Source organism: Mesoplodon mirus, assembly GCF_964341445.2.
Source record: "Mesoplodon mirus genome assembly, chromosome: 12".
NCBI lineage: Eukaryota > Metazoa > Chordata > Mammalia > Artiodactyla > Ziphiidae > Mesoplodon > Mesoplodon mirus.
The window spans coordinates 70,475,392-70,501,291 of NC_138988.1; the positions used below are offsets into that span (position 1 = coordinate 70,475,392).

Consider the following 25,900-nt stretch of genomic DNA (forward strand, 5'->3'; position numbering starts at 1 on the left):
GCTTAATGGAAAGAGACCGTTTTTCTAATATCAAATTTTCTTTTTTTCCCTAACATTTTATCATGAAATAATTGTATTTATCATGAAAAACAAAAATTGAAAGAATTGTACACAAATTGTACACCTGTTTACCTACCACCCAGATTCTGTAATATTTTGCTTTATTTACTTTCTATTCTGCTATCTTATTTTTTTATTTTCCAAGTAAATTGCAGACATCGGTACATTTACCCCCAAATATTTCAATATGCATATTATTAACTTTTTTTAACTTTTAAAAAAATTTGAAGTACAGTTTAGAGTGGAAAACAGAAAATCTTAAGTATATTGTTTGATGAGTTTTGACACATGCACTTATCTGTGTAACCCAAACCTCTATCAAGGTATACATCATACTGTATATACTATATTATATTGTACTCTCACTGTGAAAAGTTCCCTCATGTTTCTTTCCAGTCATTCTGCTCCCTGTTCTTCCCTCCCTGGGAAAAAATTTTTTCCTACTGTACATCAGTTTTGCCTGATTTGGAAGTCATGTAAATGGAATCACATGGTATGTACTCTTTGTAAGGCTTCCTTGACTCAGTGTAATTTTTTTTTTTTTTTGGCGGTACGCGGGCATCTCACTGTTGTGGCCTCTTCCGTTGCGGAGCACAGGCTCCAGACGCGCAGGCTCAGAGGCCATGGCTCACGGGCCCAGCCACTCTGCGTCATGTGGGATCTTCCTAGACCGAGGCACAAACCCGTGTCCCCTGCATCAGCAGGTGGACTCTCAACCACTGCGCCACCAGGGAAGCCCCAGTGTAATGTTTTTGATATTCATCAATCTTGGGTATATCAGTAGTTTGTTCCTTTTTATTGTGTACTTTTTAATAGTTTCTGTTGTGTGAATATACCACTATTTTGTTTCTCTGTTCTCCTGTTTATAGATACCCTAATTTGCTTTTTAAATTATAACTACAAAAGTCACTTATCAGCAAGCATTCTTACCTGACATCAGGAAATGGGCTAGAATTGATTGTAATTTTCTTAGGTAACTTTGTATTCCAGCCTAGTTTTTTTCTAGTTGCCTTGATTTGATTTTAGGTACGGTTTGTGAGATACCCTAGCCCTCTGTGCACCCCGGTTGCAAAACCGTGTCTGATCCATTAATGTGTTGATTTCTACTAGGGGATGATTTTTTTTAAATCTTAGTGCCTTTATCCCACTGTCTACTGACTATTTAGGTGATTGGCTTTTTAAACAAAAGTGTGCCTGTCCTCACTTGTGGTCCAATTTTGTAAAATCCTGCCTGTCTCCCTGAAGCCAAAGGCAACACTGAGAGCTAATATCACAGTTTTGTTTTGGGAACTTTGTGGTCCACTGTATTCTTGTTCAGAGACCGTGTTTGCCTAATGACTTGACATTTGAGCCTGTTTTGCAGTTATTTGGCATTTTCCTCATTAAAAAAACCTTTAATATATCCAACAATCTTTGGTAAACGAGACCTCTTTTCCTTTTCTTCTCTGGATCAGACATCCCATGTTTCTTTAACACAAAGCTCTGATAATTTTTCTACCACCAGTGTAGATCCTTGTAGTTTCTTAAAAAAAAAAAAAAAAAAAAAAAGGATTGGAACATATCCCAAAAGTTAATAGATGTCTTACTGATGCTGGGTGTAATAAGATTATCTCTTAACTTTGCACGTGTTATACTGCTTTAAAAATAACGCTACATGATTCCCTCTCCTCAGTCTCTTGCTCTCCAAGTTGCTCTGTATTATTAATGTATTTAGCATGGGTGATCCTTTGGTCATTTTTAACTAATCTTTTTTTTAACATCTAAATTTGCTAAACTGTACTTAGACATTCTTCTTCATTTATCAGGTTTTTATAGAACTCATTTATCAGTTCATATTTTATCTTGATTTGTGTATTTTCCTCTGAGAGAAACTAAATTGGAATATTAGGGTTTAGTAAGTGGAATAACTTGAATCTGAGATCATAAGACTCTAATAAATGATGTTTTGGAAGAAATATTGGTAGTTGGAACTTGCTGAACCTTTGTTTCTATCCTTTTAGGGAATCTGCTGATAAACTGAGGGTTGGGAAGGGCCCTTGCAAGTGCTTATAGCTAACAGTGAGTCCTCAACGCTCAATGATAAGTCAGAGAAGAACCTAACAAAACCTGTGATAATTTCAGAAACTTGTAACTTTTCTTGTGGTTATTTACTTTCCACCTTGGTTCTTTACTTGACATTAATAACCAGAAGCAGAGCAAAATGTTCTGAATTTCATCTTTCCTTTATCTGTTTCCTGATGGAATTTCTTAGGAACAAGGAATTGGTCTAAACAGAATAGGTTAGAGATATGGATAGTTTATGAAAACTTAAAGATATTCAGGGGAGAAACTATTTTCCTTTTTTTTCAGCCCCTCATCTTTCTTATTTGACTTTTTGCCAATCTTTTTCATATGCATCCAGCCGTGTTGCTAACTTTTGGGGGTTTGGGAGTATGGCAGAGGCCTCAAGAGGAGAACACCATGGGAAATGGTTTGCAAGGAGGCCTAGCACAGAGTTGCTGGAGGCATGGGGGGAAGTTCTGAAACTGCTCTCCTTTAACCTAGTACCCGTCAGAGCTTGAAAGAAGGAAGTCAAAGCAGTTTCCACTTTCACAGTCCTCGTCCCTTTGCTGGGCACTCTGCTAACTGGAAGTGCCATACTGTGCAGGAGAATGTGGCTGGTGGGATGAGAAAGAGAAATAAGTTAGAGCCCAGGGTCTACTCATTGTTAAAAACAGGTATCTATTTGGGGGCTGATACCATCTTTCATTCTGTGAAAGCATAGCTAAGAATGGCATTGCCATCATCTTAGTGCACCAAAAAGGCATTTAAAAGTTGTTAGGACTACAATGGTTTGGTTTTTTTCAAAGGAAGTATCTTTTTAAAAATTTAAAAATGTTACATGCTTATTTTAAGCAAGTCAGAGTTGTATATAGCATAAAACGAAAGTTGTTTCTTACCCACTTCCTTTTTTTTATTTTTCTCATTAAACTTTTTTAATAGGTCTCAAATTCTGTGACAGAGTTTTGGTCAAGTTGTTTCCATTAAAAAGTACTGATTTTAAAAACTAATAAAACTGCCTTGCACAAAACAAATGGTCCACAAAACGTTCTTCTTTCCTTCTGAAGGTTTTACGATGCATTGTTATCATTAACCAGTCTTTCGCTATTAACACTTAAATGGCCAATTGAGACAAACAGTTCTGAGACTGTTCTTCCACCACTGATTAAGACTTGGGTGGCAGGTATTGGGGATAATATTCATTTAGCCTTCTGAGCTTTCTGGGCAGACTTGGTGACCTTGCCAGCTCCGGCTGCCTTCTTGTCCACTGCTTTGATGACACCCACAGCAACCGTCTGTCTCATGTCACGAACAGCAAAATGGCCCAGAGGAGGATAGTCAGAGAAGCTCTCAACACACATGGGTTTGCCAGGAACCATATCAATGATGGCATCATCACCAGATTTCAAGAATTTGGGGCCATCTTCCAGCTTTTTCCCAGAACGACGATCAGTCTTCTCCTTCAGCTCAGCAAACTTGCAAGCAGTGTGAGCTGTGTGATAATCCAGCACAGGTGCATATCCACCACTGATTTGGCCTGGGTGGTTCAAGATAATCACCTGAGCTGTGAAGCCAGCTGCTTCCGTCGGTGGGTCATTTTTGCTGTCACCAGCTGCATTGCCACGATGGACATCTTTGACAGACACGTTCTTGACATTGAAGCCCACGTTGTCCCAACGAAGGGCTTCACTCAAAAATTCACGGTGCATTTCAACAGACTTCACTTCAATTGTCACGTTGACTGGAGCAAAGGTGAGCACCATGCCAGGTTTGAGAACACCCGTCTCCACTCGACCCACGGGGACAGTGCCAATACCACCAATTTTGTAGACGTCCTGGAGGGGCAAAGGCAAGGGCTTGTCAGTTGGGCAGGTTGGTGGCAGGATGCAATCCAGAGTTTCAAGCATTGTGGTTCCACTGGCATTGCCATCTTTACGGGTGACTCTCCATCCCTTGAACCACGGCATGTTAGCACTTGGCTCCAGCATGTCGTCACCATTCCAGCCAGAAATTGGCACAAATGCTACTGTGTCAGGGTTGTAGCCAATTTTCTTAATATAGGTGCTGACTTCCTTAACAGTTTCCTCATATCTCTTCTGGCTGTAGGGTGGCTCAGTGGAGTCCATTTTGTTAACAGTTAGTTTCAGACGCAGAGTGTAGGCCAGAAGGGCATGCTCATGGGTCTGCCCATTGTTGGAAATACCTGCTTTAGATTCACACCAGCAGCACCAATCAGGACAGCACAGTCAGCCTGGGATGTGCCTGTAATCATGTTTTTGATGACGTTTCTGTGTCCTGGGGCATCAATGATGTTCACATAGTACTTGCTGGTCTTGAATTTCCATAGGGAGATATCAGTGGTGATACCACACTCGCGTTCAGCTTTCAGTTTGTCCAAGACCCAGGCATACTTGAAGGAGCCCTTTCCCATCTTGGCAGCCTCCTTCTCGAACTTTTCAGTGGTTCTCTTGTTGATCCCACCACATTTGTACATCAGATGGCCAGTAGTGGTAGACTTCCCCGAATCTACGTGTCCAATGACAATGATGTTGATGTGGGTCTTCTCCTTTCCCATTTTTGCTTAGGTTTAGCGGTGTTTTTCATGACACCTGTGTCCTGGTGGCAAACCCATTGTGAAAAAGGCCCCACTTCCTTTTTAAATACTACTTTCTGGAGATGACTACTTCCTGGTACCTAACCTTCCAGACCAGAGGGTTTTCTTTGGTGTAAAGAATCATTGCATCACTTGGGTATACTCAAGGAGTTTGATTTTTATAACCTTTCAGAGGAACTTGACTGATGTTAGGTCATTTTGCATTTCTGAGGAGGAATTAGGACACTTTGGTCATTTTTTTTATGCTCTGAGAGTTGACAGCATATTCTGTTAGAAACCTATCCAATATGTTGTAACTTCTGAGTTTTTATTTCCTTTTATAAGTTTCCTTTGAAACAGTATTTTGGTTGTGGTGTGGTGAAAGCCCTGAAAGCTGGAGCTGCGACATGGTTACTGTTCCAGTTATCTGGTGCTTCTTAGCAAACTACTCTAAAATTTAGGGCCTTAAAAAAGCAATTTAGGGCTTCCCTGGTGGCGCAGTGGTTGAGAGTCCGCCTGCCGATGCAGGGGACACGGGTTCGTGCCCCGGTCTGGGAGGATCCTGCATGCCACGGAGCGGCTAGGCCCGTGAGCCATGGCCGCTGAGCCTGCGCATCCGGAGCCTATGCTCCGCAATGGGAGAGGCCACAGCAGTGAGAGGCCCGCGTACCACACACACACACACAAAGAAATTTATTATTATTTCTCACAGTTGACAGGCTCATCTGGAAACTGGTGTAGCATCACTTCTTCCATATTGTAATGGTCAAAGCAGTTACCTGCCCAGATTCAAGAGGGCGGGAGTGGGGATGAGGACTGGACTGCATCTCTCAGTCAGAGGCCTAGCAGAGAGTTGGGGGCCATCTTTAATCTTCTACTGGTGGTGTGGCTGATGCAGTGGCAATCTTGAGAGAGAGAGGTAATAGTTACAGAACACCCTTCTTATTACTCATTAGTCTTCTGGGTTAAAATTTACCATGCTTAGGCACAGTTCCAAGGTAAATTAATTTTGTTGGTGGTAAAGGGGTAGCAAACATGAATAAAATTTGTTTACGGGAAAGGTTTTAAATGATGTAAGTAAGAAAATAAACTCTAGAGGAAGAACGTAAGATTTCCTAGTCCCCACTCCCCTTGAGGAAACCTATGTAACTTATTCTTTTAAGAATTGCTGTATTGCTTTTTCTTACTGAGAACGGTGATAACTTGCAGAATTTAAGAAAATGGTTTTTGAAGCAGGTTGATATATTGCATGTGTCATCAAGGGAGACAGGTATGCCAGTCCCCACTTCCTCAGAGACTTGCTAGGCCAGACATCCCTTTCCTGTAACTCAGTCCCCTCTAAATATATCCTCTTAGACATTGTAAAATGCTTTGAGAAATGATGATGAAGTGGGTTGAAGCTAGCATGGTTCATAATTTTTCCAACTCTTTGGCTTAAAATGAGCCCCCTTGCTTATCCTTCAAGATGCGTACTTTTTAGAGACTTAATGGGAAGGTTTTTCTTTTCCTGGTTGGATTTTAAAAATGAAATTCTTCTTTTGTAATTTGTTTTAGAACTTGAACTGCCCTGCATTCTGGGGTGTGTGGAGTGTTCTCTTACCCCTCTGTATCTGTGCTTTTGCAGTTCCCTCTGTTAACAGTATCTCTCCCATCACATACCCAGGCCCTTATTAACTACCTGTGAAACTTTCTCTCATTCCACAGTATTCATGTTGGTTTTCATTTGTTCCTCTTAGAGCACTGACTTATCATGTATACGTGTTTGCGTTCATTCTAAACTGTTTGAGTGCTGACACCATCTCAGTCATCTTTATTGCTTATTCTTTGCTTAAATTTAATGTGTTGAATGAAATGTACTACTAGGTGCACAATATTCCACGAAACCTGAGGCTTAGCAGAAACTAACACTGGAGTGTTATAAAAAAAGTAGATGATAATATGAAGAAAGTTACTGAGCACGTAATAATGGCAACTGATATTTCTACAGCACTATACAAACTGTTCTGCCTAAGTTTAATTGTATACTTTTGACTTCACTTGGAGGGTTGCAGATATTTCCTCTCCTTAACAGATGAGTAAAGAGAGTATGGAACTTGCTCAAGTTCACTCATCTAGAAAGAGGTGGAGCTAGAACTCATCTAGTTACTTAATTGTCTGAGACAATCCTGTAATGTATGCTTGTGATTTTTATTCAGGTAGGTTCTGTTTTAAGAAGAAACAGGATCTGAAGATACAAAATGGATTGAAAGATGATAATTGAATTCTGGCCTTTACTAAAGTAATTTCTTTATTATTTCTAGCAGTATATTAACCAGAGATTTAATTTGCAACAGTTTGATTTCTGTTATCAATCGACAATATACTGGATGTGAAAGTACCTTTTTATATTTTGAGACTTTAAGAAGAGTAACTTTTAACTTGTGTAAAGTTATTTGCCCAAGTTAACAAGTGCTAACAAAATCTCATCAGTTAGCTTCATACTAGACAGTATTATTCTATTAGACAATCAGAGCACTACAGACATGCAAAAAATGATTTGAGTGACTATTTCTCAATTCTCTGTAGTATGGTGTGTAATTAGTATCATTCTGCATGCGTAAGAGAGAAGTTAATCTATTAATACACAAAGGATGGCTTAGGGAGTAGGTCGACAAACTGCTCCTCAGAGCTAAATCTAGCCAAAGAACTAAGAAATTTTTTATAAGAATCATTTTATGTTTTAAAATCATTGCAGAAGAGAGTAATTCTGTGAATATTATATGAAATTCAAATTTCAGTGTCCGTAAAGTTTCATTGGAACAGTTACCTCATTAATTTACTTAACTATTGGCAGCTGCTTTCAAGCTCCAATGGCAGAATTGAATAGTGACAGAGACCATGTGGTCTGAAAAGCCTAAAATATTTACAGAAAAGGTTTGCCAACCTGTGCCTTAGGGCATTAGTGCTTAATTTTGTCCTGTGGAACCTCAGTTGAGAAAGGCTAAGCTTACCAATGAAGACACCTGTTCAATTGCTGCGGTAGTTAAGAGTATTTGTATTTAAGAGGAGCACTATATGTATCACAACTGTTTTGAGAATTTGATCCTTTCTTTGCTCTGGAACGATGTTCTTTTGTCCCTTGGCTTTGACAGTTGCAGCCTGGATTGGGCACCCGAGTTTTATTTTGTTCTAACGTCCTGAGTTTGACTAATTCATTGTATCTGACACTTTGAAAAGCACTTTTTAAAAATGACTCACATTGAGATTTGCTTTTGAGAAGCGACTAATTGGCAGTTCCAAACTGGACAGATTGAGGCCAGGTAAAGCCTGTAGGTGCCTGTCAGGCAGCAGTGAAGTTAAAAATCACCTGCTGTCAACATTAGGGAGTTTTACTATCATTTTCATTTTTGAAAAATTGAAGGATCATTAGATTCCTGGAGTTGCAGCACTAAATGGGGAAACTGGGTAGTTTGCCTCTGTGGAATGTTCCTTTTGTTTCTGTAGCCTAATCATGAATTACTCTCTGCTAACCTCTTTCTGGCTTTGGTTAAAAATCATTTTTCTGGTGAGTTTCTTAATTAGGAAATGTAGAAATAGAACTGCTTGAGTTGTCATAACTTAAACTAGCCATGGAACTTTTAAACGGAAGAGGGAGCTAATGAAGACTTGTTTGAAAAAACGGGAGGGATGTTTTTGCTGCCTTAGCGCTGGTAGTTTTGTGTTACATGAAGCTGAAGACAATTATAGATGGGGATAAGGACTGTTGAGGAGAAAGCTGTCGACTTCTTCCTTTCAACTTCTGTTTTCTACGGAACTTTTATAACTTTGATCTAGTTTTGACAAGTGAGGTTCTTCGACATCCTGTTTTCCTGTAGAAGTAGATCTTTAAACAAAAATCAACTCCAAGGTTTGACAGAAGTCTTAAAGCATATCAGTGAATAGTGTTTTATTATTTGGGTAATTAAAATAAATTGCCTTGCGGGTTGAAGGAATTAGCTCAGCTTCTACATTCCTACTGCCCTTCAGCAGTAGCAGCAGATGGCCAGAAAGTTGGAGTGAAGATGGTGGGAAAGGTGGGGAGTATAGATTCATCACATCCTAGAGCCAGTGTCCTTTTAGAGTTGCTTTGTGATAGTTCTCTCTCTCTCTTTTTTTTTTTTTTGGTCTGCCTTCCCCTACCCCTTCTTTGGGGAAGGGGGGTGGTAAGTAATTTATAAACACTTATCTTCCCCAAATGATTTGCCTCATTTAATAATTTATGCTTGTGCCATCAGTATTTTGATTTTGTTTAAAACTTCATATTTAAGATGAAATAGAGTTGTGGTAATAGCAGGAAAATGTCCTGAAGGATAGCCAATGGACTTATAACTTGATATAAGTGCCTGTGGGAGGGATTATGATGGTCCCAAGGAAAGAGTGAGTGAGACTCTGGGTCCTGCTACCCTCCCCCCTCCTTTCCCATAGTCTCATCTAGATGTGGTCTCTTTCTCTGCCAAATCCCTTCCTCTCTGCTCCCTTCTGCTCCGTGCTTCTGCCACTACTGCCTGCTGCGGGTGAAGTGGCTGTGTTGTGTCTAATTAGCAAGTTGAGCAATGGATCATGAGAGAGAACATTGCATTCACCCTGGGCACAGCCTTGGCAGGTTTACTACTTCAGTAGGGGCTTGCTTTTAGCCCTTGAGTATCTTATCAAAAACGGAAGATAGATAAGAATAAAGCATAGGTGATTGAAACATACCAGTGATAGTTGTACATAAGTATTAACAGAAGCAAGATGGTTTTCTTTCAGTCGAAGCTCCTTGGAGCCAGTCAGGAGAGGCTTTTTGGAAGAGGTGAGCTTTTCTGAGGAAGGATAGACTGAGATTAATAAAGAGATTAAAAGAACAAAACAAAACTGGGATTAGGAGTGGGAGTGGGGGTCAATCAATTAACACATACTCTACTGTTCATTTTGTGCCTGACATGGTTCTAAGCACTGGGGATACAAGTCCCTGCCCTCATGTAGCCTGCGTGAGGGTGATGCATCTTATGGGTGATAGAGTTACTTAATGCGGTAGAGGGCATAAGTGGGGGTTTGGTGGGAAATAAGAGAGGTGGAATAACCCCCACCCCTGCTTAAAAAAAGACCATGGTTAGTAATTTAAATATGATTTATGAGACAATTGGAAGGTGGTCTCATTAGGAGGCCTCCGAGGGACTATAATATATATTTTTTAACATCTTTATTAGAGTATAATTGCTTTACAGTGGTGTGTTAGTTTCTGCTTTATAACGAAGTGAATCAGTTATACATATACATATGTCTCCATATCTCTTCCCTCTTGCATCTCCCTCCCTCCCACACTCCCTATCCCACCCCTCTAGGTGGTCACAAAGCACCGAGCTGATCTCCCTGTGCCATGGGGCTGCTTCCCACTAGCTATCTATTTTACATTTGGTAATGTATATATGTCCATGCCACTCTCTACTTTGTCCCAGCTTACCCTTCCCCTCCCCGTATCCTCAAGTCCATTCTCTAGTAGGTCTGCATCTTTATTCCCGTCTTCCCCTTAGGTTCTTCTGACCATTTTTTTTTTCTTTTTTTAGATTCCATATATATGTGTTAGCATAGGGCATTTGTTTTTCTCTTTCTGACTTACTTCACTCTGTACCACAGTCTCTAGGTCCATCCACCTCACTACAAATAACTCAGTTTTGTTCCTTTTTATGGCTGAGTAATATTCCATTGCATATATGTGCCACATCTTCTTTATCCACTCATCTGTTGATGGACATATAATGTTGTTAATACAGTATTTGAGAAAGAGGAATCCTTCTGTGACATACAGAGAATTGGAGTTAAGGGGTTTGACAGTAGAGGCAGCCCCCTGCCCCTGGGCCCCCAGAAGTTTCATTTGGTTTTGTTTTATTCTTTTGCCTTTTTGGGAGTAAATTTCTGCTGTCAATATTCAGAGTATCAACAGGTTTAGGGAAGAGGGTAGAATTCTGCTTCTGTAGAGCTCTCAGAATTTAGTCTGGCCACTCTTATTTTTGATGGTTATGTCCCTGATCTGTCAGCTACAGCAGAGTTTCAAGGTATAAATTATTTCCATGGTGTGGTGGAATCTTAAGGTACAAATTACATACAGATCAGGTAAATCATTAGATACATAGACTTTTTCACTCCTCATTGAGACAGAGGTCAAAGTCTTTATTAACTTCCTAGGTTCTTGAAAAAGCATAGCAGTTTTCTGTTTTGGCCTCAGAGTCTATACAAGGTCAAATCACAGTTCCTTATAGCTGCAATTTCCTTGACCCTGTTATTAAATTCTCAATTTTGCCCCTTGAAATTCCTTCACTTTTTCTTTTGGACAGGGTATGTTTCTTAGCTTTTACTTCTCAAAACAGTGTTCTAGCTCTCTCTACGTCCCCATGGACTAGCTCCATATGACTTTGGCCATCTTGTGTGTACCCTGCCCCCACTCCCCATGCACATTGCCTAATTAAGATTCTTTGGTTACAAGAAACAATTCCATTAACAGTAGTTCAGTAAGGGGTAAAGTTTATTTTAAGGCCGTTCACTCATTCATTCAACAAACATTTATTGATTCAGGCATTCTGTGTCAGGCACTATTCTAGGTATTCAAGGATACAGGGAAATCTCAACATTAATCCAAGCACAAGCTCCATGGTATACTTAATAAACCGGGATTTAAGGAGGCTGAGAGGATCTTAATAATAGGCAGGCTTTAGGGTGTATCACAATCACCTGATCGCTAGGCCCTATTCCTAGAATAGGGCCAAATAATATGCATTTCCCACAAGTTCCCTTGCTTGTGATGTGGCTGCTGATGCTGCTCTGCTGGGGACCACACTTTGAAAACTTTAGTAAGCTCCTTTGAGGGATTATCTGATTGTTTCACCTCTGACGACATATGGATGTTTTCTGATTTCCTTTTGCCATCGGGGTGTCTGGTATCCATCCTTCATCTAAACAGGCATTTTTCTGGTGGGCAGTTACTCTTGAAGGGCATGATGGTGGATACAGGGCATGAGACATGTCCAGTGAAACATATAACCAACTCTGGTGGGTTGTGTGTTTTAGTCATCTAGTTTTCTATATTTTGAGTTCTCTTCCTTTTTTCCTACCCACGCTTTCTTACTGTTTGTAAAACTTCTGATTTTCTTTACAAAGTCTGAGTCAGCTTTGGAGGTTCTTTTGGGAGGGAGAAAGTATGATGTTCCAACTTTCTACAACCCTTTTCTCTCTTGAGGCGTAACACAAAGAGGAACACACATTTACCTCAGTGATTCTCCCTTTTGTCCAGATGAGTCAGAACTTCACAGCCAGGAGGATTTTTTTTTTTTTTTGGGAGGGGGAGTGTAGTGGGGTGAATTATTTTTTTAACTTTTTGGAAAAAGTTGGAGGCTTATGGGGCTATTGTAGTATGTAGTGCAGATTTGAAGTAGGACTGGGGTAGTAGGAAGTAGAGTAGACAAGATAGAGTAGAAGAAACACATAGAGATGAAAAATGTGTTAATGGAAAAGAAACTTTCAGAATTAATATCCTTATTGTAGTTTTCCTAAAACATTCTGTAAAGAATGTCAAGGCAGAGGTGAAACACAGTTGTGAAATAAAGCAACCAGTACAGTGGAATAGAAATGTCCAGGAAGAAGCTGTTGGTGGCTTGAATGTGAATTATTTTAGGGTGATTGGAAAGATTTGTGATAGGGAAATGAAGGTACCCCATGAAGCTTGTTCTTAGTGGTAGTTTTGCCAGGAATAATAAAAAAAGAGGAATAGTCATTTCTTATACTAGACTGGTTCTTTCCAAAGTGCTTTTACTGTGTTATTTAATCTTCACACATAAATTGGATGTGTGTTATTTTTCTTCACTGAGGGTGAAATTTAGTAGAAATTTATCTTGACTTGCTTAAATAAAGCCTAGGTTACTGAGTTCACAAGGCTAGACCTTAAAACCCCAATCTAGCCCATTATCTTTTTCCTTGGAAATGAGGTTCTTTTACTGTTTTCCCAGTCTTAGTTATATCTACGTAGCCGGAAGCCAGTGTCATCTTTGACCCTTTATATCCCCTCCGTTTTCCATCCGTAGTTTACCAAATTGGTCTTCCAGCTATATTTTCTATTTTTCTCTCCCTCCTTGCCATCACTGCCACCCTAGGTCAGGCAGCCTCTGCCTTCTGCTTGGCCTGTTATGTCTAAATGCAGCTTCTTACTGGGTTCTGGTCTTTCTCTCATTCATTCATTTATGATCTTCGGAAAACAGACCTGTTTATGTTATTTACCCACCAAAAGAACAGGATGAGTGCTTACTCTTTGAGATAAAATTCAAACTGCTTGGTCTGACTCCACACTATACTGTTTTACCTAATTACCCAGTTTTATCCACATGTACTTTCCTTGAACCACATAAAACTGTTGTTGTTCCTTACTTATAATATTCTCTGAAGATCTCAAAGGCTTATAATACAGTTATGAATGGATTTCACAATGACCCTGAATCTTAAAATAGAGTTAAAATTTTCTTTGATATTCTTGCTTAAGGCAAGATCGTATATAAAAATAAAAATACAATATTTTATATAAAATTTTTATATAAAATATTTTTTTTAAAAAACCCTCCAAGAGAGTTAAAATTGGAAAAAAGAGATACTTGGTACTTACAAGGATAGATTCTCAGCTATTAGGAAAAATTGGTTTCTTAGAATACTCAGGTGCTCGGGGATCTGACCAGTTAGTGTTTTAGCGTAGTTGCACATTTCCTGCTTTGGTTCCTTTCGTAGCTTAATATATTTTTTGCTTTGTTTGGGGCTTTTTGGTTAAAGATTGATTCTTTAAAGCAGGTTGAATTTGTCCCCTGGAGGACATGTGACAATGTCTGGAGATATTTTTAGTTGTTATCACTTAGTGGAGAGAGGTGTTAATGACATCAAGTGGGTAGAGGCCAAGGATGCTGCTAAACATCCTACAATATATAGGACATTCTCCAAAACAAAGGATTACCTGGAAGTGGTCCAGTTTTTGGTCTGTTCAATTCTGTACTGTACTGTTTACTTGAAGTCTTTTTTTTTCTACTTGGTCCCATATACCTCCAGATCAAAACCATGTTCCTTTCCTTTTTTAACCCAGTGTGGTATCTTTAACACCTCATGCACCTGTCTTGCTTTTTCTAAATTCCTTGCCTTCTTATTTTCTCTCTTCCTGGAATGTCTTTCTGCCTCCTACTCATATACAGTTGACCCTTGAACAACACGGGTTTGAATTGCTCAGGTCTGCTTATATGCAGATTTTTTTCAGTAGTAAATATTACAGTACTACATAAGCTCTGGTTGGTTGAATCTCCGGGTGCGGATGGCTGACTGTAAATTATACGGAGATTTTCGACTGCACATAGAGTCAGTCAGTGCCCCTGACCCCACATAGTTCAGGGGTCATTTGTATTTATAATGTCTCTTAAGACACAATTTTTGTGTTCCCTTAACATTTAGTGTTAATTTAAACGAAATCATAGTTCTTTAGTTTCACATGTTCTTTGTGTACTGCATTTTCTAAACTTTTAAGTTTCTCAGAGGGTGTCCACTCTCTGCTTTTAATCTTTTCTTCACTGTAGATGTCTTTGACGGTTTTAGTACTTTTCAAAACCTGGTGGGCTTAGAAAGAAGAATATAAAAAAAGAGTTGTGAGAAGTTGATTGTGCCTGGTTCCCTTGTAGGTCAGTAATGTCTGTTTTGATGTGGCCTGAATATTTCACTTCATTTTATATGACCAGAAATGCTCCAGCTTAGAATTAAGGGGTTCAGTGTGAGTTGGTTCATTCATATTACTCTATATTTAATACCTAAATGTGATCACTTACATTGATAGGATAGTTGGGAAAAGAGGACTGGGTAAGATTGCATCATGGGAGACCAGGTTTGGATGGAGTTTCATGATAGGTGGGCACAAGGGGCAACATGAGAGCAGGGGGGCGCAAACTAGAGGGCAGTCAAAAGATAGCAAAGCAAGCTGCCTATTTAAGAAAATTGCCAAGGGATATTCCTGAGCTTCAAAAAAGAAGCTGGATTTTTAAAAAAACTTCTGTTTCTTTCTATTGTATGGCTTGACCCTGGATTTTGAAACCTAGGTCAATAACCCTGTTACTAGAATTCAGTAATAATATGGCTAAATAATCTTTCTGGCTTAATCTAGGAACTTCAACCATACTTACAACATTGCTTTTAAGGGAAAATGAGTTCTGAGGTCCAAACAATTGAATTATAAATAGATTGTACTCTAGAGGGGAACTTCTGATATATAAAATTTACTTATATAATATGGTTTAGTAAATGTGTTTTGTTTCCAAGTCTTTGCTTGTGAGCAATGTAATATGTAAGAAGTAGGAAGAAAATACTAAAACCTCTAAGAATCTATTTTATTAGGCACTTGGATAAATAAGTAGATTGCATAAAAATTCCTGACTGCCAAAATAAATTATTGAGGGAAAACACTCATCTTACAACATCTGTTTTTTCTGATTACAAAAGTAATGTATGTTCGGGATAGAAAACTCAAACACACAAAAATACAGCTTTTATGGTTCTTTGCCATTTATAGTGTTCTAACCCACTGTAAGTCCACCAGATAGAAATCAACAGACAAAATATTTTTCTGAATGTGCCATCTTTAGGGAGACATAAATTCAGGTAAAAAGCGCATACATTGATTTAATTTAAAAATGTAGTGGAGGGACATATTAGGGCATGATTATAAAATCTCAGGTCCCTGTACTCCTTAGAGGTTCTTGGAGGTGGTGATGGAGGTCCCTAGGTTTTTTTTTTTTTTTTTTTTTTTTTTTGGCGGTACGCAGGCCTCTCACTGCTGTGGCCTCTCCCGTTGCGGAGCACAGGCTCCGGATGCGCAGGCTCAGCGGCCATGGCTCACGGGCCCAGCCGCTCCGCGGCATGTGGGCTCTTCCCGGACTGGGGCACGAACCTGCGTCCCCTGCAACGGCAGGTGGACTCTCAACCACTGCACCACCAGGGAAGCCCCCTAGGTTGTTTTAATGCATTTTAAAGCCTAAACAAATGTGAAAAGTGAAACTTTCACTGAATATTTTCTATTTGTGAAGCAGTGTTCAAAGAATATTACATGTATTGTCTCTTTTCAGCCTTAACAACTCTGTGAGATAGGTATTAGTAATACCTATATTTTATACATGAGGACACAGACTTAGATCTAAGTTACTCGCCCAAGATCAGTCAGGATTGTAACAGAAGAGTTTGACTCCAGAACTCTCTCTTAACTACTATATTAATGAGACTACGTAGGCTAAAATGTCAAGCTTAAATTTAAAAAAATTTTTAATTTCTTATTTCTCTTTTTCTTTTATGAGGACTGGGCTGGCCTAAAATTGTATCACTTAGTTATGGTTGTGCTGATCAGAAGCTTCGGCAATTCTACATACTTTGGTCTAAAAAAGCCAAAGCCAATAAATTAGTAATAAGAGCATTTTAGAAGGCAAGCTATTAGAAGTTTGAGGTTCACAAGAGAAATATAATAGTTCTTTGGTGAGGCATTCAGGATCTTGCTGGATCGTGATATAAATGCTCATTGAATCTCCTTTCCAATTTCTGGTGATCTTCTCTAATATCAGCCGTCTAAAATCCTGCTTTCTGGAAGATTGCACTGAGGGAATTACTTTAGATTCTGTGACTGTTGAATTTTATGTCCATAATTTAATTCAACTGTTAATTAAAAAAATTTTTTTTCAGTCATACTAATTCTTTGATAGCGATTTGAATCTAATGAAAGAGGAAAGGAATTTGGTTTTGATATTAGGAATTTTTTCTTAACCAGAGATACCTGCTTCAAAGGTTAAAATTTGAAGAGAGGAAAGAGCAAGTACCCTGTCTGATTTTTTTTAGATGAAAAGCATTACCTTTTCTTTCTTTCCTTTTTTTTTCGGGGCGGCAGGCTGCAGTGACTTAATGCATTTAAAATCTGGGTTGCATTTTGAAGTGGGAGAGCATATGTAAAACTTTATGTATTATGAATATACACACTTAATGTACTTTGTAATGATTGCTGCCTCATTCTGAAAATACGAAGAATTTTTTTTCTGGATAGAAACTTTGTAAAATAAAGACATTGTTCATAATCATGAATAATACTGCATCATACTCTTCTTGAACTCTGGCATCACACACGAGGATGATCTGTAACCCACTGTCTTTATTTTGCTCTCCCTCTTTTAGACCTAGCCCTTCCTGTGTTATCTTTGGTATTGGTTTTGTTTCTTCTCTGTTCTTATTTTCTGTCAGCTCATCTGTATGGCTTCTTGTAGGAGCATTCTTCTTGGATTCACGTTACTCTCCTTTCTAAGCACCTAATATTCCTCTTCTAGCTATGCCAGATACCTGCTTCTTTCAGTATTTAACATATTTAGCTTTTTCTGACTGCTTCAGATAACACTCAAAACACTACCTATGCAGTGAAGCAAATACCACCTGCTGACTTTCACTTTGCCTTATCTCCCTGTCCTTTTAGTCAGGGTACCCTTCATCTCCACAGGCATACTGTTTGTACTTACCTTAGGTCGTCTGTTAAGTTCTAAATTCCTTAGGGCACATTCTGATTTTGTTCTCTTGATATTTTGCATTATGTTGCTGCCTAATACCCTTGTGCTTTGTAAATAATTATATATATATATCTCATTTGTTTATATGCAATAATTTTGTAAGGATTTTCTTTCTTTTTTTTTTTTTTGCGGTTCGCGGGCCTCTGTAAGGATATATTTTATAATGTTACTTAGCATAGTAAATACTGCACCTAAAATGCAATCCATGGTTATAACTGTCCTTTTTACATTTTTGTGCAGCTGTATTAGAAAATCCGGAATAACGGAATAGTAAAAATATCCCATATTCAAATATCCTTCGAAATAATCTTATTAGGATAAGTATTATCTTTATTAACAAAATTGTTCACTTGTTGAGGTTAAAACAGTCTTGGATTTGGGGAAACATATAAAAGAATAGACATGATATAGACTTTAGTTTATTTGCCTTGTATTGGGGAGACAAATGCTTTTTACTAGTGGATCTGAAGAACATCGTTCTGTGGAAACAATTACAAATAAATATACCAGTCAAACCATATGGGAATAAAGGTCTCTATTAAAAAAAAATTGAGGCCCAGCAAATTTCAGATAATGTTTAAGATGAGTCAAGTTCTGTGTTATTGGAGGTTGGACTGAATCTCAAGAGTTGATTGAAATGATGTGTGATTTATAGAAAAAACTAAATGGAGGGGGTCACAGAATAAAGTAGTAATTTAATGTCATTTGGATCCGTTGGAGAAGTCTTCTTGAAGGGGGTGATTGTCAAGCAGCTCAGGCTTACTTTATGGATTATTGTGATGCGAGAGAATTTTAGGTAATTGGAAGGGTCTCACTGCAGCTTTACCTGCCTGTCCTGCCAGAGGAGCACAAAGGTGTGTGTGAAGGCTTGGCTCTTCAGTGACCAAGTCCATGGGTGTGATGACTGGAACATGTTGTGCCTAGAGAAGTAGATCAGTTGTATTAGACTTTTCTGGATTGTGCAGAAGAGATGCCTTCAGGATTGGGACTGTGCAGTAGCATAAGATATTATTTGCTTGTTAACTGTGTATTCACTCAGGGTCCTAATCCTTTTCAGGCTAGAATATGGAGTAGGCCTCATGGACAGCTTAGAATCACTTGGAGCACTGCCTGATCTCTAGTGACTGCGTTCCCTGTGCCCCAATTTTATGGGAGGGTCTGAATATATTTGTCACCATTCTCTGTGCAGTTACCCTCTTTGGACCAAGTTGGACCCTAGCTGTTCAGTTAATCCATGGCTGCCTTAGGCTGGTGCACCAATCCCTGGTTCAGTCTGACACAACTGCAATAGCTGGGTCAACTTCACTGATACACAGGCAACTTTATGCCAGAAGGACCTCTGGGGGCATTTTTTCTGGGGGGGGAGGATCGTAAATTTTAGATGGTTTGCAGCAGATACTGAGGGCCTTCGAGACTTCTCACCAGAATGCCAAGATGTGGTGGGAAGAGGTAGACTTGAAATGCACAAAGGTTTGAATAAGATTTAAAACAAAACAAATAGCATTTGAATAGATTGTGGGGTATTATATGGCTTTGAAATCTGTCCTTCTTGAGGTTTTAGTCTTATGAAAGACAATGGCTTCTGACGGTGGAGGGTAGTTTTTTCTTAAAAAGTTTTAATTTGCAAATATATAACAAAAGCCTATATTCCCATCTAGATGACTAAAAAGCAGGGCATTGATTATAAAACACATCCTGTTACATACTTGTATTTGTTGATTTGAACTTGAATGGCATATATTGCTGTCCAACTTTTCTCACGCTGTGAAACCTATTTGTTAAACTAGGTAAAGAAAAGGTATAAAAGGTTAAGCTGTTGTTTTAGAACAGTCCTTTATGTAGTGCTTTGAAGACCAATATGTTTATTCCGCAAGGAGCTATTAATGCTTAATCGGCTCATTTGTGTTTACAGTTCTCTGCTGCAAACATTATTTTTGAGTTTGCCAGTAACTGCTCTGTCATTTCTTTGGACTGGAAGAACTAGAAAGAATAGATATGCTACCAGAGCCAGCATTGGGCATGTCACATTGACTTTTATACATATATCTTCTATTATGATTATGATTATTTTTATGTACCTTTTTACCAACCTGTCCCTATTTCCCCCACTCCCAAGCCCTTGGCAACCACCTTTCTACTTTCTGGTTTTGACTTTTTTTTTTTCAGATTCCACACGTAAGTGATACTCTGCAGTATTCACCTTTCTCTGTCTGGCTTATTTCACTTGGAATAATGCTGTCAGGGTTCATCAGTGTTGTTGCAAATGGCAGAATTTCCTTCTTTCTCACGGCTGAATAATATTCCATTGTGTATATATACCACATGATCTTTTTCCATTCATTCCTTGATGGACACTTAGGTTGGCTCCATATCTTGGCTGTTGTGAATAATGCTGTAGTGAACCTAGGAGTGCAACATCTCTTTGATACCCTATATTCATTTCCTTTGGATATATACCCAGAAGTGGAATTGCTGGATTGTACAGTAGTTCAATTTTTAATTTTTTGAGGAACCTCTATACTGTTTTCTATTATGGCTGCACCAACAATGCACAAGCATTCGCTTTTCTGCGTGTCCTCACCAACACTTAGTCTCTTGTCTTCTTTTTTTTCTTTTTTATGCCCCTGCCTCCTCCCCTCAAAAGTCAGTTTTAAAAGGTTACATAATCCAAGGTATTTAAGATATAGTTCCAGCAGAAAAACACAAGCTCTGCAGCAAGAGTTGTGCTGTCTCAATATAATCAGGTTTCACAGTTCAGGCAATTCAGAATTAACTCACTGTCGCCCCCAAACTGATTAAGAACTGTTCACTGGCAATTTAGAGAATCCAAAGAAGTCAAGTGGAAACAAAAACATTTTGTAGGTTTGCATGTACCTTTATGAGCTAGATAATGAAAATGACTCCTGCAAAGTTAAGACAGCCACACACATAAGGCAGCAGTGGTTGTGACACACAGAACGAGTTGCTTAGTAGTCAGGGTCGGTTTTTTCTTACACTTCTGCTCAAAATATGAGCTCCCTCTTGTTCCAAATAATTTTTACTAAAACCTAAAATAAGAATAAACCACATAAGGACTAAAATTCTATTGAGATGACCATGATTTAAACAAAAGTCACTGGAGGTTAAAGGAGAAGGCACTAAAGATAGAACAACTTGGTGCCTGCTTCTGTTTACCCACTGCCTTTCAGACCCTTGGTATACCACCATGTTAACAAGGGACTGATTTCAAACCACAGTCTATATAGACCAATTTCTATGTAACACTATTTTTAAAAGCTAAAAAATGTTCACCTTTGTCCCTGATGCTCCTTTCAGATCACAACAAAAGTAAAAACGTAAAAGGTTTCCCCTAGGCCCAGATAACACACATCCCTTAGGATCGATCTATCTCATCAAGCAGGCAGGGAACAAATTTATTTACTTTCTTCCTTATCCATTGATTAAACATTAAAAAAAATTACTTCCCAACTGGTGTCTTATAATGCAATGTGCTGGAAATGTAAACACTGGCCTTTCTGTTCAGGCTTTTATACTTTGGGAGCAGCAGGTTCACTCCTGATGTCTTTGACGTCATTGGATCTGCCCATCAAATAGAATTCTTTGTTGGGAACAAGACTGACGAAATGAGCAAGGTGGTTGGACATAGCATAAAAAGCCGATATTGCAGCCATATCCCAGGCATCTTCTTGGTTGAAGCCATGCACCTCGAACTTTTTGAAATGGTCATCTGTTATGTCATCAGCTCGGGAAGTAGCAAGTGCAAGTTCCAGCATTGCCTTTTTCTGGGCAGGGAGGTCAGACTTTCTCCAGTTCACACAGACCCATGTTCACTGTGTCTTTATCCTCAGTTCATTTCTCTGGGAAGAATTAGCATGACCTCTGACACCCAAAAGGCCTGACTTTGGATGAAACAAGGAGAGAGTAACCTGTTGGCTGGGGGATTGAGACCCATTTCACAACCAGTCTTGGAGGGAAAGAGTCGAGGGAGGCAGATCCAGTATGGGAGTGCTGACAGGCCCAGGCTTGGGGCTGGCTGGTCAGAGAGCACTGGCTTCTTTGAGAAGACCCTGTACCAGGCACTGTGAACAACCATGCTGTATGAGCACCTGTTGGCCAGACTGGTTACCACAGTGATGAATTCCTTGTCAGCTTGACAGAGCTGGCCTGTTTCCTTGTTACAGATGGCATTGTAGTCAGCAAAGAAGGCTCTGAATTCCAGTGGCCTGTGAGACAACACTTTAAAATACATTTGGTAAAAATCCTGTCATCAGCCGCACGACGCCAAGGTGGCAAAGCACTGACATGGCAGCACATGGCGTGAAGGCCAGGTGGCCCTCCCGTGTTTCCCTCTCCTATCTTCTTGATAATAACCATTCTAACAGGCATGAGGTGACACTGCATTGTGGTTTTTTTTTTTAATGTTTATACATTCTTTTTATTTTATTTTCTTATACAGCAGGTTCTTATTAGTCATCCATTTTATACACATCAGTGTATACATGTCAGTCCCAATCTCCCAATTCATCACACCAGCACCCCAACCCACCACTGCTTTCCCCCCTTGGTGTCCGTACGTTTGTTCTCTACATCTGTGTCTCAGTTTCTGCCCTGCAAACCGGTGCATCTGTATCATTTTTCTAGGTTCCACATATATGTGTTAATATGCGATATTTGTTTTTCTCTTTCTGACTTACTTCACACTGTATGACAGTCTCTAGATCCATCCACATCTCTACAAATGACCCAATTTCGTTCCTTTTTATGGATGAGTAATATTCCATTGTATATATGTACCACATCTTCTTTATCCATTCCTCTGTCGATGGGTATTTAGGTTGCTTCCATGAGCTGGCTATTGTAAATAGTGCTGCAGTGAACGTTGGAGTGCATGTGTCTTTTTGAATTATGGTTTTCTCTGGGTATATACCCAGTAGTGGGATTGCTGGATCATATGGTAATTCTATTTTTAGTTTTTTAAGGAACTCCATACTGTTCTCCATAGTGGCTGTATCAATTTACATTCCCAGCAACAGTGCAAGAGGGTTCCCTTTTCTCCACACTCTCTCCAGCATTTGTTGTTTGTAGATTTTCTGATGATGCCCATTCTAACTGGTGTGAGGTGATAACCTCATTGTAGTTTTGATTTGCATTCCTCTAATAATTAGTGATGTTGAGCAGCTTTTCATGTGCTTCTTGGCCATCTGTATGTCCTCTTGGGAGAAATGTCTATTTAGGTCTTCTGCCCATTTTTACACTGGGTTGTTTGTTTTTTTAATATTGAGCTGCATGGGCTGTTTATATATTTTCGAGATTAATCCTTTGTCCATTGATTCGTTTGCAAATATTTCTTCCCATTCTGAGGGTTGTCTTTTTGTCTTGTTTGTAGTTTCCTTTGCTGTGCAAAAGCTTTTAAGTTTCATTAGGTCCCATTTGTTTATTTTTGTTTTTATTTCCATTACTCTAGGAGGTGGATCAAAAAAGATCTTGCTGTGATTTATGTCAAAGAGTGTTCTTCCTATGTTTTCCTCTAAGAGTTTTATAGTGTCTGGTCTTACATTTAGGTCTCGAATCCATTCTGAGTTTATTTTTGTGTATGGTGTTAGGGAGTGTTCTAATTTCACTCTTTTACGTGTAGCTGTGCAGTTTTCCCAGCACCACTTATTGAAGAGACTGTCTTTTCTCCATTGTATATCCTTGCCTCCTTTGTCATAGATTAGTTGACCATAGGTGCATGGGTTTAACTCTGGGCTTTCTATCGCATTCCATTGATCTATATTTCTGTTTTTGTGCCAGTACCATATTGTCTTGATTACTGTAGCTTTGTAGTATTGTCTGAAGTCAGGGAGCCTGATTCCACCAGCTCCGTTTTTTGCCCCCCAAGACTGCTTTGGCTATTCGAGGTCTTTTGTGTCTCCATACAAATTTTAAGATTTTTTGTTCTAATTATGTAAAAAATGCCATTGGTAATTTGATAGGGATTGCATTGAATCTGTAGATTGCTTTGGGTAGTATAGTCATTTTCACAATATTGATTCTTCCAATCCAAGAACATGGTATATCTCTCCATCTGTTGGTATCATCGTTAATTTCTTTCAACAATGTCTTATAGTTTTCTGCATACAGATCTTTTGTCTCCTTAGGTAGGTTTATTCCTAGGTATTTTATTCCTTTTGTTGCAGTGGTAAATGGGAGTGTTTCCTTAATTTCTCTTTCAGATTTTTCATCATTAGTGTATGGGAATGCAAGAGATTTCTGTGCATTAATTTTGTATCCTGCAACTTTACCAAATTCATTGATTAGCTCTAGTAGTTTTCTGGTGGCATCTTTAGGATTCTGTATGTACAGTATCATGTCATCTGCAAACAGTGACAGTTTTGCTTCTTCTTTTCCATTTTGTATTCCTTTTATTGGTTTTTCTTTTCTGGTTGCCGTGGCTACGACTTCCAAAACTATGTTGAATAATACTGGCAAGAGTGGACATCCTTGTCATGTTCCTGATCTTAGAAGATATGCTTTCAGTTTTTCACCATTGAGAATGATGTTTGCTGTGAGTTTGTCATATATGGCCTTTATTATGTTGAGGTAGGTTCCCTCTGTGCCCACTTTCTGGAGAGTTTTTATCATAAATGGGTGTTGAATTTTGTCAAAAGCTTTTTCTACATCTAATGAGATGATCATATGGTTTTTCTTCTTCAATTTGTTAATATGGTGTCTCACATTGATTGATTTGTGTATACTGTAGAATCCTTGCATCCCTGGGATAAATCCCACTTGATTATGGTGTATGATCCTTTTAATGTGTTGTTGGATTCTGTTTGCTAGTATTTTGTTGAGGATTTTTGCATATATGTTCACCAGTGATATTGGTCTGTAGTTTTCTTTTTTTGTAGTATCTTTGTCTGGTTTTGGTATCAGGGTGATGGTGACCTCATAGAATGAGTTTGGGAGTGTTCCTCTGCAATTTTTTGGAAGAGTTTGAGAAGGATGGGTGTTAGCTCTTCTCTAAATGTTCGATACAATTCACCTGTGAAGCCATCTGGTCCTGGACTTTTGTTTCTTGGAAGATTTTTTTTTTTTTTTTTTTTTGCGGTATGTGGCCTCTCACTGTTGGGGCCTCTCCCGTTGCGGAGCACAGGCTCCGGACGCGCAGGCTCAGCGGCCATGGCTCACGGGCCCAGCCGCTCTGCGGCATGTGGGATCTTCCAGGACCGGGGCATGAACCCGTGTCCCCTGCATCAGCAGGCGGACTGTCAACCACTGTGCCACCAGGGAAGCCCTCTTGGAAGATTTTTTTTTTTTTTTTTTTGCGGTATGCGGGCCTCTCACTGCTGTGGCCTCTCCCGTTGCGGAGCACAGGCTCCGGACGCTCAGGCCCAGCGGCCATGGCTCACGGGCCCAGCCGCTCCGCGGCATATGGGATCCTCCCAGACCGGGGCACGAACCCGTATCCCCTGCATCGGCAGGCGGACTCTCAACCACTGCGCCACCAGGGAGGCCCTCTTGGAAGATTTTTAATCACAGTTTCAATTTCATTACTTGTGATTGGTCTGTTCATATTTTCTATTTCTTCCTGTTCAGTCTTGGAAGGTTATACCTTTCTAAGAATTTGTCCATTTCTTTCAGGTTGTCCATTTTATTGGCATAGAGTTGCTTGTAGTAGTCTCTTAGGATGCTTTGTGTTTATGTGGTGTCTGTTGTAACTTCTCCTTTTTCATTTCTAATTTTATTGATTTGAGTCCTCTTCCTCTTTTTCTCGATGAGCCTGGCTAAGGGTTTATCAATTTGTTTATCTTCTCAAAGAACCAGCTTTTAGTTTTATTGATCTTTGCTATTGTTTTCTTTGTTTCTATTTCATCTATTTCTGCTCTGATCTTTATGATTTCTTTCCTTCTGCTAACTTTGGGTTTTGTTTGTTCTTCTCTAGTTCCTTTAGGTGAAAGGTTAGATTGTGTATTTGAGAATTTTCTTGTTTCTTGAGGTAGGCTTATATAGCTATAGTCTTCCCTGTTAGAACTGCTTTTGCTGCATCCCATAGGTTTTGGCTCGTTGTGTTTTCATTGTCATTCGTCTGTAGGTGTTTTTTGATTTCTTCAGTGATCTCTTGGTAATTTAGTAACATATTGTTTAGCCTCTATGTGTTTGTGTTTTTTACGTTTTTTTCCCTGTAATTGATTTCTAATCTCATAGCGTTGTGTTCAGAAAAGATGCTTGATATGATTTCAGTTTTCTTAAATTACTGAGGCTTGATTTGTGACCCAAGATGTGTTCTATCCTGGAGAATGTTCCGTGCGCAGTTGAGAAGAAAGTGTAATCTGCGGTTTTTGGATGGGATGTCCTATAAATATCAGTGAAATCTGTCTGGTCTGTTGTGTCATTTAAAGCTTGTGTTTCCTTATTAATTGTCTGTTCGGATGATCTGTCCATTGGTGTAAGTGAGGTGTTAAAAGTCCCCCAGTATTATTGTGTTACTGTCGATTTCCTGTCTTATAGCATATATATTTATAATTGTTATGTCTTCTTCTTGGATTGATGCCTTAATCATTATGTAGTGTCCTTCCTTGTCTCTTGTAACATTCTTTACTTTAAAGTCTATTTTATCTGATATGAGTAT

The 25,900-nt window shown here is 39.1% G+C and overlaps 2 protein-coding genes across 2 annotated transcripts in view; one reads left to right on the plus strand and one right to left on the minus strand.

Moving 5' to 3' along the window:
• The window catches only part of ZFAND3 (zinc finger AN1-type containing 3), a 328,789-nt gene that overhangs the window by 29,941 nt on the left and 272,948 nt on the right, over nucleotides 1–25,900 (plus strand). The gene's annotated exons all lie outside the window — the stretch shown is intronic.
• On the minus strand, nucleotides 1,592–22,309 carry LOC309813214 (elongation factor 1-alpha 1-like). The gene is given in 2 exon segments (XM_082637821.1): nucleotides 1,592–4,315; nucleotides 4,318–22,309. Coding segments are annotated over 2 exon segments (1,374 nt in total). The 5' UTR covers nucleotides 4,676–22,309; the 3' UTR covers nucleotides 1,592–3,299.